The sequence below is a fragment of the Heptranchias perlo genome, chromosome 45 (assembly GCF_035084215.1).
Source record: "Heptranchias perlo isolate sHepPer1 chromosome 45, sHepPer1.hap1, whole genome shotgun sequence".
In the NCBI taxonomy this organism is placed as follows: domain Eukaryota; kingdom Metazoa; phylum Chordata; class Chondrichthyes; order Hexanchiformes; family Hexanchidae; genus Heptranchias; species Heptranchias perlo.
Window position 1 is genome coordinate 156,891 of NC_090369.1, and position 14,584 is coordinate 171,474.

A 14,584-nucleotide genomic window follows, 5' to 3' on the forward strand; every position below is an offset into this window, starting at 1 on the left:
TATCAATTTCTGCTCGACGATTTTGCGTTGTCGTGTGTCTCGAAGGCCGCCTTGGAGTACGCTTACCCGAAGGTCGGTGGATGAATGTCCATGACTGCTGAAGTGTTCCCCGACTGGGAGGGAACCCTCCTGTTTGGCGATTGTTGCGCGGTGTCCGTTCATCCGTTGTCGCAGCGTCTGCATGGTCTCGCCATGCAGACGCTGCGACAACTTGGTGTTGTAAAATTGTTTACAATTGTCAACCCCAGTCCATCACCGGCATCTCCACATCATGACTAGAAAAGAGAAGGGAGGGGTGACCTGATCGAGGTCTTTAAGATTATGAAAAGGTTTGATAGGGTAGACGTAGAGAAGATATTTCCACTTGTGGGGGAGATGATAAATATAAGATAGTCAGTAATAAATCCAATAGGGAATTCAGGAGAAACTTCTTTCCCCAGAGAGTGGTGAGAATGTGGAACTCACTCCCAAGAATGTGGTTGAGGGGAATAACAGAGATGGATTTAAGGGGAAGCTGGATAAACACATGAGGGAGAAAGGAATAGAAGGATAGGGTGAGATGAAGCTAGGTGGGAGGAGGCTCGTGTGGAGCATAAACATCAGCATAGACCTGTTGGGCCGAATGGCCTGTTTCTGTGTTATGCATTGGATGTAATTCTATATAATGTACGAACGGTGAAGGTCAGCAGAGTATTCGATTATTGGTTATCGTCACATCTGAGCCCCATCCTGCCCTCACCTGATGTCTACATGCATCCACTTTCTGGAGCCCGAGATTAGCATCCCCTTCGCACACCAGCTGTCACAATCTTTAATTTACACTTTGCAAAAACAACTGAAAATAAGAAACAAAACCAATTACCCCCGGTGTCACGCGCTAGCATGTATAGAAATAGGAGGATAGAGCAGATGAATGCGTGGCTGGCGAGATGGTGCAGGAGGGAGGGCTTTAGATTCCTGGGGCATTGGGACCAGTTCTGGGGGAGGTGGGACCTGTACAGGCCGGACGGGTTGCACCTCAACGGAGCTGGGACCAATGTCCTCGCGGGGAGGTTCGCTAGTGCTGTGGGGGAGGGTTTAAACTAATTTGGCAGGGGGTGGGCACCAGGATGTAGCATTGGAAAGGAGAAACAAGGTGCACAAAGGATTGGGAGAGAAATAGAAAGAGCAAGAAATAGTATTGTAGTAGATGGGACCAGACTAAGAGAGAGTACAAGAAGGTCTATGCTGTGTGTAAACGCATGAAGTGTGGTAAACAAGGTTGGTGAGCTGCAGGCGCAATTAGCTACGTGGGAATATGATGTGGCGACAACAGAGACCTGGCTCAAAAAAGGGCAGGATTGGAGATTAAATATTCCTGGATACAAGGTGTTCAGGAAAGATAGGGAAGGGAAGGCAGAAGATAGCGGGGGGGTGGTGGCATAGAATCATAGAAGTTACAACATGGAAACAGGCCCTTCGGCCCAACATGTCCATGTCGCCCAGTTTATACCACTAAGCTAGTCCCAATTGCCTGCACTTGGCCCATATCCCTCTATACCCATCTTACCCATGTAACTGTCCAAATGCTTTTTAAAAGACAAAATTGTACCCGCCTCTACTACTGCCTCTGGCAGCTCGTTCCAGACACTCACCACCCTTTGAGTGAAAAAATTTCCCCTCTGGACCCTTTTGTATCTCTCCCCTCTCACCTTAAATCTATGTCCCCTCGTTATAGACTCCCCGACCTTCGGGAAATGATTTTGACTATCTACCTTATCTATGCCCCTCATTATTTTATAGACTTCTATAAGATCACCCCTTAACCTCTTACTCTCCAGGGAAAAAAGTCCCAGTCTGTCTAACCTCTCCCTATAAGTCAAACCATCAAGTCCCGGTAGCATCCTAGTAAATCTTTTCTGCACTCTTTCTAGTTTAATAATATCCTTTCTATAATAGGGTGACCAGAACTGTACACAGTATTCCAAGTGTGGCCTCACCAATGCCCTGTACAACTTCAACAAGATAGCGGGGGGTGGTGGCAGTATTGATTAAGGAGAATACCGCAGTGCTGGAGAGAGGGGATGTCTTGGAGGGGTCAAGGACAGAATCTATTTGGTTAGAGTTAAGAAACAGTAGAGGTGCCATTACACAATTAGGTGTATTCTATAGGCCACCAACTAGTGGGAGGTAGTGGAGCAAATTTGCAGGGAAATTACAGTGAGGTGCAAAAACCAGAGAGTTGTGATGACGGGGGACTTCAACTATCCTGATATAGACTGGGACAGTAATAGTATAAGGGGCAAAGTGGGGGAGGAATTTTTGAAATGTGTTCAGGAGAACTTTCTCGACCAGTGCGTTTCCGGCCAAACGAGGAAGGAGGCATTGCTGGACTTGGTTCTAGGGAATGAGGCGGGCCAAGTGGAGCAAGTGTCAGTGGGGGAACATTTAGAGAACAACGATCATATTGGAGAGGACATGGACCACTCTAAAGTAAAAATACTGAATTGGAGGAGGGCCAATTTCAGAGGGATGAGAACAGATTGGGACCGGGTAAATTGGAATCAAAGATTAGCAGGCAAAACTGTAATTGAACACTGGGTGGTCTTTAAGGAGGAGATGGTTCAGGTACAGTCTAGGTACATTCCCACGCGGGAGAAAAGTAAGGCAACTAAATCCAGAGCTCCCCGGATAACAAAAGAGATAGTAAGATAAAGCAGAAAAAAGGGGCATATGACAGATCTCAGGTTGATAACACAAGTGAGAACCAGGCAGATTATAGAAAGTTCAGAGGGGAAGTGAAAAGGGAAATAAGAGGGGCAAAGAGAGAGAATGAGAATAGACTGGTGGCAAACATAAAAGGGAATCCAAAAGTCTTCTTTAGGCATGTAAACAGTAAGAGGAGGGGTGGGGCCGATCAGAGACCATGGAGGCAGAGGGCATGGCCGAGGTACTAAATGAGTACTTTGCATCTGTCTTTACCAAGGAAGAAGATGCTGCCAGAGTCTCAGTAAAGGAAGATATAGTTGAGATACTGGATGGGCTAAAAATTGATAAAGAGCAGGTATGAGAAAAGCTAGCTTAAAAAAGCATACAGGATCCTGGGCTTTATAAATAGAGGCATAGAGTATAAAAGTAAGGAAGTCATGATGAACCTTTATAAAACACTGGTTCGGCCACAACTGGAGCATTGTGTCCAGTTCTGGGCACCGCACTTTAGGAAAGATGTGAAGACCATAGAGAGGGTGCAGAAGAGATTTACTAGAATGATTCCAGGGATGAGGGACTTTAGTTACGTGGATAGACTGGAGAAGCTGGGGTTGTTCTCCTTGGAACAGAGACGGTTGCGAGGAGATTTGATCGAGGTATTTAAAATCATGAAGGGTCCAGACAGAGTAGATAGAGAGAAACTGTTCCCATTGGCGGAAGGGTCAAGAAACAGAGGACATAGATTTAAGGTGATTGGCAAAAGAACCAAAGGTGACATGAGGAAAAACTTTTTTACGCAGCGAGTGGTTAGGATCTGGAATGCACTGCCCGAGGGGGTGGTGGAGGCAGATTCAATCATGGCCTTCAAAAGGGAACTGGATAAGTACTTGAAAAGAAAAAATTTGCAGGGCTACGGGGATAGGGCGGGGGAGTGGGACTAGCTGGATTGCTCTTGCATAGAGCCGGCACGGACTCGATGGGCCGAATGGCCTCCTTCCGTGCTGTAACTTTTCTATGATTCTATTGACCTAGAATTTATAAGCATAGGAACAGGAGGGAGGCCATTCAGCCCCTCGACCCTGCTCCGCCATTCAATCAGATCATGGCTGATCTGTACCTCAACTCCATTTACCTGCCTTTGCTCCATATCCCTTGAAACCCTTACCCAACAAAAATCTATCGATCTCAGTCTTGAAAGCTCCAATTGTCCCCCAGCGTCCACAGCCTTTTTGGTATCATTCTGGTGAATCTGCACTGCACCCCCTCCAAGGCCAGTATATCCTCCCTGAGGTGCGGTGCCCAGAACTGAACGCAGTCTCTCCAGATGGGGTCTAACCAGAGCTCTGTACAGCTGGAACATAACTTCTGTCCCTTTGTATTCCAACCCCATACATAGCTACATCATAGCAGATTCTCGGAATGGCCCAGCTCCTTGATCATGGGGAGAGATGGTCGACTACCAGAGGTCCACGTTTAGAGCACTGAGTGAGAAGACAGCTCGATACAATTTGAACAAATCGTATAAATATTTTAAATTGATGTGCCAGTTTTAAAAAAAGATGATTTTATTTTTCCAATTGCCATTATAAATGGACAAATTGGAACGGTGAATCCTGGCTTTAAGAGATTATATCGTTTAGGGGGTGCAGTGATAAATTGGCGTCCTCCTTGGAGAGATTATTTTTAGGTGTGCACCCATAAATGGGGAATTTGGAAATGAGAGTACTGCCTTTAAGAAATGATTTTTAGGTGTCCGACCATAAATGGGGAATTTGGAAGTAGAATCATAGAATGGTTACAGCACAGAAGGAGGCCATTCGGTCCATCGAGCCCGTGTTGGCTCTTTGTAAGAGCTAGCCAGTTGGCCCCATTCTTCCTGCACCCATAAATAGGGAATTTGGAAATGAGAGTACTGCCTTTAAGAAATGATTTTTAGGTGTCCGACCATAAATGGGGAATTTGGAAATGAGAGTACTCCCTTTAAGAAATGATTTTTAGGTGTCCGACCATAAATGGGGAATTTGGAAGTAGAATCATAGAATGGTTACAGCACAGAAGGAGGCCATTCGGTCCATCGAGCCCGTGTTGGCTCTTTGTAAGAGCTATCCAGTTGGCCCCATTCCTCCCGCACCCATAAATAGGGAATTTGAAATGAGAGTACTGCCTTTAAGAAATGATTTTTAGGTGTCCGACCATAAATGGGGAATTTGGAAGTAGAATCATAGAATGGTTACAGCACAGAAGGAGGCCATTCGGTCCATCGAGCCCGTGTTGGCTCTTTGTAAGAGCTATCCAGTTGGCCCCATTCCTCCCGCACCCATAAATAGGGAATTTGGAAATGAGAGTACTCCCTTTAAGAAATGATTTTTAGGTGTGCACCCATAAATGGGGAATTTGGAAATGAGAGTACTCCCTTTAAGAAATGATTTTTAGGTGTGCACCCATAAATGGGGGGAATTCCGGCTGCGCCAGCGGAAAGGGACGGTCTGGCTTTAAGAGATGGAGACAGGTTGGACGCATGCGCATTGCGGTCCCCAGCGCCCAGCTGCGCAAAGATTCAGCATTTAAAGGGACACAAAAAAAACCCCTGCTGTCGGCGGAAGAAAATCGAGCGAAGGCTGGATGAGTGGGATCGGCGGAGGGCAGGCGCCGGATGAGCAACCCCCGCCTGCTCCCAGCATCAAGCCGGCCCCCAGGGGCAAGAGGCACAGGAAGAGGCACAAGAAGAAGGGCAATGGCACAGAGAGCGGCACCGGCGGCGGCAGCAAGTGGGTAGGAGGGAGAGGAGGGAGAGGAGGAGGAGGGAGGGTGGGGGGAGGAGGAGGGAGGGGAGGGAGGGGAGGGGGAGGGAGGGAGGGAGGAGGGAGGGGAGGGGAGGGGAGGGGAGGGAGGGAGGGAGGAGGGAGGGGAGGGGAGGGGGAGGGAGGGAGGGAGGAGGGAGGGTGGGGGGAGGGAGGAGGAGGAGGAGGGTGGGGGGAGGGAGAGAGGAGGAGGGAGGGGGGGAGGGAGAGGAGGAGGGAGGGGGGGAGGGAGAGGAGGAGGAGGGAGAGGAGGAGGGAGGGTGGGGGGAGGGAGAGGAGGAGGGAGGGTGGGGGGAGGGTAGAAGGAGGTGGGGGGTAGAAAGGAGGAGGGAGGGAGGAAGGAGGAGGAGGGAGGGAGAGAGGGAGGGAGGGAGAGAGAGAGAGAGAGAGAGGGAGGGAGGGAGAGAGAGAGAGAGAGAGGGGAGGGAGGGAGGGAGGAGGCTAGAAGGAGAGGGGGAGGGGTGAAGGGAAGGATGGGGGGTAGGAGGCTAGAGGGGGGGTAGTAAAGGGTGGAAGGGGAGGGAGTGGGGGAGAAGAGAGAGGGGGAGAGAGAAGAGGTGGATTGTGGGGGAGAGAGATAGGGAGGGGGAGTGACAGGGAGAGGAGGAGGAGGAGAGGAGGAGGGGGGAGAGAGATAGATAGATAGATAGAGAGAGGTTCGAAGAACCCTGGCTGATTTCCCCCTCTCTCTAACCCAGGGGTCACTGGACAGTGATCAGGAGCAGGAACCCTGGCTGATTTCCCCCTCCCTCTAACCCAGGGGTCACTGGACAGTGATCAGGAGCAGGAACCCTGGCTGATTTCCCCTCTCTCTCTAACCCAGGGGTCACTGGACAGTGATCAGGAGCAGGAACCCTGGCTGATTTCCCCTCTCTCCAACCCAGGGGTCACTGGACAGTGATCAGGAGCAGGAACCCTGGCTGATTTCCCCCTCTCTGTAACCCAGGGGTCACTGGACAGTGATTCAGGAGCAGGAACCCTGGCTGATTTCCCCCCTCTCTGTAACCCAGGGGTCACTGGACAGTGATCAGGAGCAGGAACCCTGGCTGATTTCCACCTCTCTCCAACCCAGGGGTCACTGGACAGTGATCAGGAGCAGGAACCCTGGCTGATTTCCCCCTCTCTCTCTAACCCAGGGGGTCACTGGACAGTGATCAGGAGCAGGAACCCTGGCTGATTTCCCCTCTCTCTCTAACCCAGGGGGTCACTGGACAGTGATCAGGAGCAGGAACCCTGGCTGATTTCCCCCTCTCTCTAACCCAGGGGGTCACTGGACAGTGATCAGGAGCAGGAACCCCGGCTGATTTCCCCTCTCTCTAACCCAGGGGTCACTGGGCAGTGATCAGGAGCAGGAACCCTGGCTGATTTCCCCCTCTCTCTAACCCAGGGGTCACTGGACAGTGATCAGGAGCAGGAACCCTGGCTGATTTCCCCCTCTCTCTAACCCAGGGGTCACTGGACAGTGATCAGGAGCAGGAACCCTGGCTGATTTCCCCTCTCTCTCTATCCCAGGGTCCTGCGGTCAATTCCATGTGCTGGAAGTTAATTTTATCTCCATGATCAGTCCTGGGATATTTTAATCACTCGCAATCCACCCCCTGCAGAGTGAGGCAGAGCGTGTTCGTGCATTGAAGAGAGGCAAAAGCAAGATGGTCGGCGCTTAATTCTGAAAGACGCCAGTGAGTGTTTGAGGTGCAGAACACCAGAAATATTGAAAAGACGGGGCAAATTGGGAAGTGGATTTGCGGCACTGAGCCTGTGGATTGTCAGGGGAGGGGAGAGCAAGGGAGGTGAGGGGGTCACAGATCTCACACCAAGTCCCGTTCACCCATCACCCCCTGTGCTTGCTGACCTACATCGGCTCCTGTTCGGCAACGCCTCGATTTTAAAATTCTGATCCTCGTGTTCAAATCCCTCCCTGGCCCTCGCCCCCCCTCCCTCTCTCTAACCTCCTCCAGCCCCTACAACCCTCCGAGATCTCTGCGCTCCTCCAATTCTGGTCTCTTGCGCATCCCCGATTTCCATCGCTCCACCATTGGCGGCCGTGCCTTCAGCTGCCTGGGCCCTAAGCTCTGGAATTCCCTCCCTAAACCTCTCCACCTCTCTCTCCTCCATTAAAACCCTCCTTGAAAACCTACCTCTTTGACCAAGCTTTTGGACACCTGTCCTAATATCTCATCATGTGGCTCGGGGTCTGATTTACGCTCCTGTGAAGTGCCTTGGGACGTTTCTTTACTACCTTAAAGGCGTGCAAGTTGTGTTCCTGGCATAAGAATGAGTTAGAGTAGGAGACAGGGTGACAAGTTTTGATTTCAACACAGTGATGATGCAGAGGGTGTAGGGTAGGAGATATGGAACTTAGGAGAAACGAGAGAGAAAAAATTCAGAAGCACTGACTTATGGTAGAGGCGGGAGAGGTTATGATGATTGAATGTGCATTTAAAAACAAAATTGTTCTCAGGCGATGAATGAATGCTGACAAGGCACCGATTATTGTGTCAGCCTGGGCTCAGTGGGCAGCACTCTCTCCTCCGAGTCAGAAGGTTGTGGTTTCAAGCCCCACGCCAGAGACCCGAGCTCCGTAATCCAGGCCGACACTCCCGGGGCAGTACTGAGGGAGCGCCGTGCTGTCGGAGGGGTAGTACTGAGGGAGCACGCCGTGCTGTCGGAGGGGCAGTACTGAGGGAGCACGCCGTGCTGTCGGAGGGGCAGTACTGAGGGAGCACGCCGTGCTGTCGGAGGGGCAGTACTGAGGGAGCGCCGTGCTGTCGGAGGGGCAGTACTGAGGGAGCGCGCCGTGCTGTCGGAGGGGTAGTACTGAGGGAGCACGCCGTGCTGTCGGAGGGGCAGTACTGAGGGAGCGCCGCACTGTCGGAGGGGCAGTACTGAGGGAGCGCCGTGCTGTCGGAGGGGCAGTACTGAGGGAGCGCGCCGTGCTGTCGGAGGGGCAGTACTGAGGGAGCGCCGTGCTGTCGGAGGGGCAGTACTGAGGGAGCGCGCCGTGCTGTCGGAGGGGTAGTACTGAGGGAGCACGCCGTGCTGTCGGAGGGGCAGTACTGAGGGAGCACGCCGTGCTGTCGGAGGGGCAGTACTGAGGGAGCACGCCGTGCTGTCGGAGGGGCAGTACTGAGGGAGCACGCCACGCTGTCGGAGGGGCAGTACTGAGGGAGCGCGCCGCACTGTCGGAGGGGCAGTACTGAGGGAGCGCCGTGCTGTCGGAGGGGCAGTACTGAGGGAGCGCCGTGCTGTCGGAGGGGCAGTACTGAGGGAGCACGCCGTGCTGTCGGAGGGGCAGTACTGAGGGAGCGCCGTGCTGTCGGAGGGGCAGTACTGAGGGAGCGCGCCGTGCTGTCGGAGGGGCAGTACTGAGGGAGCGCCGCACTGTCGGAGGGGCAGTACTGAGGGAGCGCGCCACGCTGTCGGAGGGGCAGTACTGAGGGAGCGCCGTGCTGTCGGAGGGGCAGTACTGAGGGAGCGCGCCACGCTGTCGGAGGGGCAGTACTGAGGGAGCGCCGTGCTGTCAGAGGGGCAGTACTGAGGGAGCACGCCGTGCTGTCGGAGGGGCAGTACTGAGGGAGTGCCGTGCTGTCGGAGGGGCAGTACTGAGGGAGCACGCCGTGCTGTCGGAGGGGCAGTACTGAGGGAGCGCCGTGCTGTCGGAGGGGCAGTACTGAGGGAGCACGCCGTGCTGTCGGAGGGGCAGTACTGAGGGAGCGCCGCACTGTCGGAGGGTCAGTACTGAGGGAGCGCCGTGCTGTCGGAGGGGCAGTACTGAGGGAGCATGCCACGCTGTCGGAGGGGCCGTCTTTTGTATGAGACCTTAAACCGAGGCCCGTCTGTCCCCTCGGGTGGATGTAAAAGATCCCACAGCCACTATTGGAAGAAGAGCAGGGGGGAGTTCTTCCTGTTGTCTTGGTCAATATTTAGCCCTCAACCAACATCACTAAATCATATTATCTGGTCATTATTCTAGACACAAGGCATCAAGGGGTATGGGGAGAGAGAGGGAATCTGGTATTGAGATGGAGGATCAGCCGTGATCATATTGAATGGCGGAGCAGGGTCGAATGGCCTACTCCTGCTCCTATTTTCTATGTTATCACACTGCTGTTTGTGGGATCTTGCTGTGCGCAAATTGATGCTGCGTTTCCCACATTACAACAGTGACCACACTTCGAAAGTGCTTCATTGGCTGTGAAGCTTTGGGACGTCCTGAGGTGGTGAGAGGTGCTGGAGAAATGGGAGTTCTTTCTTTAGTTTGCTTGACTGAGAGAGGAGAAGGGTCCCACTGCATTTTCAGGTCCCTGGGAGAGAATGGGATAAGAGTTGGCGACAGGGCGATTGAGTCTGGATTGCAACATTGGGTGCAGGACTTTGCACCTTGATAAAGAGTATAACTCCTGTCCAGGTCAGGCAGAGCCAGCTGCTGATTCCCAACCTATACTGCCTGTTGCCAGTTGCAGTTATTGGTTTGTGAATGTAAAACCACTAGAGTGATTGTAAACAATTTTACAACACCAAGTTATAGTCCAGCAATTTTATTTTAAATTCACAAGCTTTCGGAGATTTTCTCCTTCCTCAGGTAAATGTTTCAAGATCTCCTTGAAGCCTACGCATTTATACATATTGAATAATACATGGTGTTTACAGACTGCCCCTGCAACTGCCCGTTGCCAAGGCAATCACCGTGTTCAGACAGAGAGGTGTCATCTGCAGAACCCCCGAATACACATTCAACAAAAAAACAAACAGGGAAAAAAAACAGAGAAAAAAAAACACAGAGAGGCAGAAACATCCGGAAGGCAGAGAGAGCCAGCAAATGACCCATTATATTAAAAACAGATAACATTTGTTCGCTGGTGGGGTAACGTGTAGCGTGACATGAACCCAAGATCCCGGTTGAGGCCGTCCTCATGGGTGCGGAACTTGGCTATCAATTTCTGCTCGACGATTTTGCGTTGTCGTGTGTCTCGAAGGCCGCCTTGGAGTACGCTTACCCGAAGGTCGGTGGATGAATGTCCATGACTGCTGAAGTGTTCCCCGACTGGGAGGGAACCCTCCTGTTTGGCGATTGTTGCGCGGTGTCCGTTCATCCGTTGTCGCAGCGTCTGCATGGTCTCGCCAATGTACCATGCTCTGGGGCATCCTTTCCTGCAACGTATGAGGTAGACAACGTTGGCCGAGTCACAGGAGTATGAACCATGCACCTGGTGGGTGGTGTCATCTCGTGTGATGGTGGTATCTGTGTCGATGATCTGGCATGTCTTGCAGAGGTTACCGTGGCAGGGTTGTGTGGCATCGTGGACGCTGTTCTCTTGAAAGCTGGGTAGTTTGCTGCGAACGATGGTCTGTTTGAGGTTGGGTGGCTGTTTAAAGGCGAGTAGTGGAGGTGTGGGGATGGCCATAGCGAGGTGTTTGTCCTCATTGATGACATGTTGAAGGCTGCGGAGAACATGGCGTAGTTTCTCCGCTCCGGGGAAGTACTGGACGACAAAGGGTACTCTGTTGGTTGCGTCCCGTGTTAGTTGGTCCCGTCCACGGGACGCAACCAACAGAGTACCCTTTGTCGTCCAGTACTTCCCCGGAGCGGAGAAACTACGCCATGTTCTCCGCAGCCTTCAACATGTCATCAATGAGGACAAACACCTCGCTATGGCCATCCCCACACCTCCACTACTCGCCTTTAAACAGCCACCCAACCTCAAACAGACCATCGTTCGCAGCAAACTACCCAGCTTTCAAGAGAACAGCGTCCACGATGCCACACAACCCTGCCACGGTAACCTCTGCAAGACATGCCAGATCATCGACACAGATACCACCATCACACGAGATGACACCACCCACCAGGTGCATGGTTCATACTCCTGTGACTCGGCCAACGTTGTCTACCTCATACGTTGCAGGAAAGGATGCCCCAGAGCATGGTACATTGGCGAGACCATGCAGACGCTGCGACAACGGATGAACGGACACCGCGCAACAATCGCCAAACAGGAGGGTTCCCTCCCAGTCGGGGAACACTTCAGCAGTCATGGACATTCATCCACCGACCTTCGGGTAAGCGTACTCCAAGGCGGCCTTCGAGACACACGACAACGCAAAATCGTCGAGCAGAAATTGATAGCCAAGTTCCGCACCCATGAGGACGGCCTCAACCGGGATCTTGGGTTCATGTCACGCTACACGTTACCCCACCAGCGAACAAATGTTATCTGTTTTTAATATAATGGGTCATTTGCTGGCTCTCTCTGCCTTCCGGATGTTTCTGCCTCTCTGTGTTTTTTTTTCTCTGTTTTTTTTCCCTGTTTGTTTTTTTGTTGAATGTGTATTCGGGGGTTCTGCAGATGACACCTCTCTGTCTGAACACGGTGATTGCCTTGGCAACGGGCAGTTGCAGGGGCAGTCTGTAAACACCATGTATTATTCAATATGTATAAATGCGTAGGCTTCAAGGAGATCTTGAAACATTTACCTGAGGAAGGAGAAAATCTCCGAAAGCTTGTGAATTTAAAATAAAATTGCTGGACTATAACTTGGTGTTGTAAAATTGTTTACAATTGTCAACCCCAGTCCATCACCGGCATCTCCACATCATCACTAGAGTGATAACAGCACAGGAGGAGGTCATTCGGCCCATTGTGCCTGTGCCGGCTCTTTGAAAGAGCTATCCGATTAATCCCTCTTTCCCCGTAGCCCTGCAAATTTTTCCCCTTCAGTATTTATCCAATTCCCTTTTGAAAGTTATTGAATCTGCTTCCACCGCCCTTTTTCAAGTGCATTCCAGATCATAACAACTCACTGTGTTTCTAAAAAAAAAAAATTCCCCTCATCTCCTCCCCTGGTTCTTTTGCCAGTTACCTTAAATCCGTGTCCTCTGGTTCCCGACCCTCCTGCCACTGGAAACAGTTTCTCCTTATTTACTCCATCAAAACCCCGCAAGATTGTGAACATTTTTTTATTCGTTCATGGGATGTGGGCGTCGCTGGTGAGGCCGGCATTTATTGCCCATCCCTAATTGCCCCTTGAGAAGGTGGTGGTGAGCCGCCTTCTTGAACCGCTGCAGTCCGTGTGGTGAAGGTTCTCCCACAGTGCTGTTAGGGAGGGAGTTCCAGGATTTTGACCCAGCGACGATGAAGGAACGGCCGATATATTTCCAAGTCGGGATGGTGTGTGACTCGGAGGGGAACGTGCAGGTGGTGTTGTTCCCATGTGCCTGCTGCCCTTGTCCTTCTAGGTGGTAGAGGTCGCGGGTTTGGGAGGTGCTGCCGAAGAAGCCTTGGCGAGTTGCTGCAGTGCATCCTGTGGATGGTCCACACTGCAGCCACGGTGCGCCGGTGGTGAAGGGAGTGAATGTTTAGGGTGGTGGATGGGGTGCCAATCAAGCGGGCTGCTTTGTCCTGGATGGTGTCAAGCTTCTCCAGTGTTGTTGGAGCTGCACTCATCCAGGCAAGTGGAGAGTATTCCATCACACTCCTGACTTGTGCCTTGTAGATGGTGGAAAGGCTTTGGGGAGTCAGGAGGTGAGTCACTCGCCGCAGAATACCCAGCCTCTGACCTGCTGTTGTAGCCACAGTATTTATATGGCTGGTCCAGTTAAGTTTCTGGTCAATGGTGACCCCCAGGATGTTGATGGTGGGGGATTCGGCGATGGTAATGCCGTTGAATGTCAAGGGGAGGTGGTTAGACTCTCTCTTGTTGGAGATGGTCATTGCCTGGCACTTGTCTCTTAAATCTCCCCTTCACCTTCTCTGCTCTAAAGAGAGCACTTGATGCCCATTTGTTAATAGCTGCTGTCTCAGGGCACCGTGGATCTCTCTGTTCTTTCACATAACTGTCTGGCACCAACCCCCTTTTTGTCGAGGAGGGGGCGGCTTGTTGTTTTGGGCAACCAGAGTTCAGCTCACAGTCCAACTGTCCGACACTCTGACAGCAGGTCCCCTTCTGGTGTCTGACGCATCCAGGATCCCAGCTCCATGTTTCCAAGTCCCTCAAACGAAGAGACTGAGAAACACTCTCTCCCTGTAGAGACACACTCCACTTGCCTAAACCCACACAAGGAGCGTCTCCGCGAGCCCCGATACGGAGTGCACCCTCTCTCCCTGTAGGGACGCACCCCACTTCCCCAAGGCCAGAGTGTCTCCCTGATCTCTGCCCTGTGGGACAGAAGTGCCTCGGGAGCAAGGATAGTGAGCGGTGTAGGGTGAGTCTCTCTGTGGACTGCAGATATACGGAGCAGGAGAGTCCCAGATTCAGTGGTTGATCTCTGCCGCGATGGGGATTAGGGGGGCTACGTTGTGCCTCAATGCCCCCTGTGTTGGGGGAGGGGGGTGAATCAGCCACAGTTCCTGCACCTGATCACTGTCTAGTGACTCCTGCTATGTGGTGTGTGCGCGCGTGCGCGCGCACGTGCACTGGGTGAGGGTTGGCTAGATGCCACTCCACGATCGGGCACCCTGTCTGGGTTCACGTGAAGTGGGCATTTGGGGGAGGCAGGCAGGTGGTCGGCGCCTATGGAACCTATACCCGACTCTCCGGGTATTTCAGGAGTTTGGGTGGGGGGCGGCGGGGGTGGGGGTGGAAGGAGAATCTGTGCTGAGGGGAGATGGAAGGAGTGGGGCGATGATGTGCCAGGTGAGAGACGGGTAGCAGGCTGGTATTTCTCTGCTGTCAGTGAGTGGAATTTCCATGCTGTTGGTGGGGGAGGGGGAGGCCACGTTCTATTTTTACACTCACTGCTCATACGAGTGTGAGCCCTGCCTGACAGGTGGCTGCCGTACAAACCCCGACCCTGACGCACTCCTCATGGAGAGGCTGCAGTTGTCGGGCACCTCTCTGAGTGACTGGCCGACCAGCAGACCTACCTCCCCTCCCCTGATGGCCCAGCTGGTTAAGGCCCCAGCTTCCCTCGCTGGTCTATGCTGAGTCAGCTGGTCTCAGCTAAGGAGGTGCAGACAGGCAACTTAGGAACAGCAGGAGGCCATTCAGCCCCTCGAGCCTGTTACATTAGGAACAGGCCATTCAGCCCCTCGATGTTCCGCCATTCAATTAGATCATGGCTGATCTGTATCTTAACTCCATCTAGCCGCCTTGGT

At 52.4% G+C, this 14,584-nt stretch overlaps 1 protein-coding gene across 2 annotated transcripts in view; it reads left to right on the forward strand.

The window, feature by feature from the left end:
* Window positions 1-5,224: 5,224 nt before the first annotated feature.
* The window catches only part of LOC137306766 (SRSF protein kinase 3-like), a 39,520-nt gene continuing 30,160 nt past the window's right edge, over window positions 5,225-14,584 (forward strand). Inside the window, exon 1 of one of the 2 annotated variants that reach the window (XM_067976129.1) lies at window positions 5,225-5,456. In XM_067976129.1, the coding sequence (XP_067832230.1) occupies window positions 5,311-5,456 (146 nt within the window). In that variant the 5' untranslated portion in view covers window positions 5,225-5,310. Of the gene's footprint in view, window positions 5,461-14,584 lie in introns of both variants that reach the window. The other variant, XM_067976130.1, reaches the window with a different exon arrangement.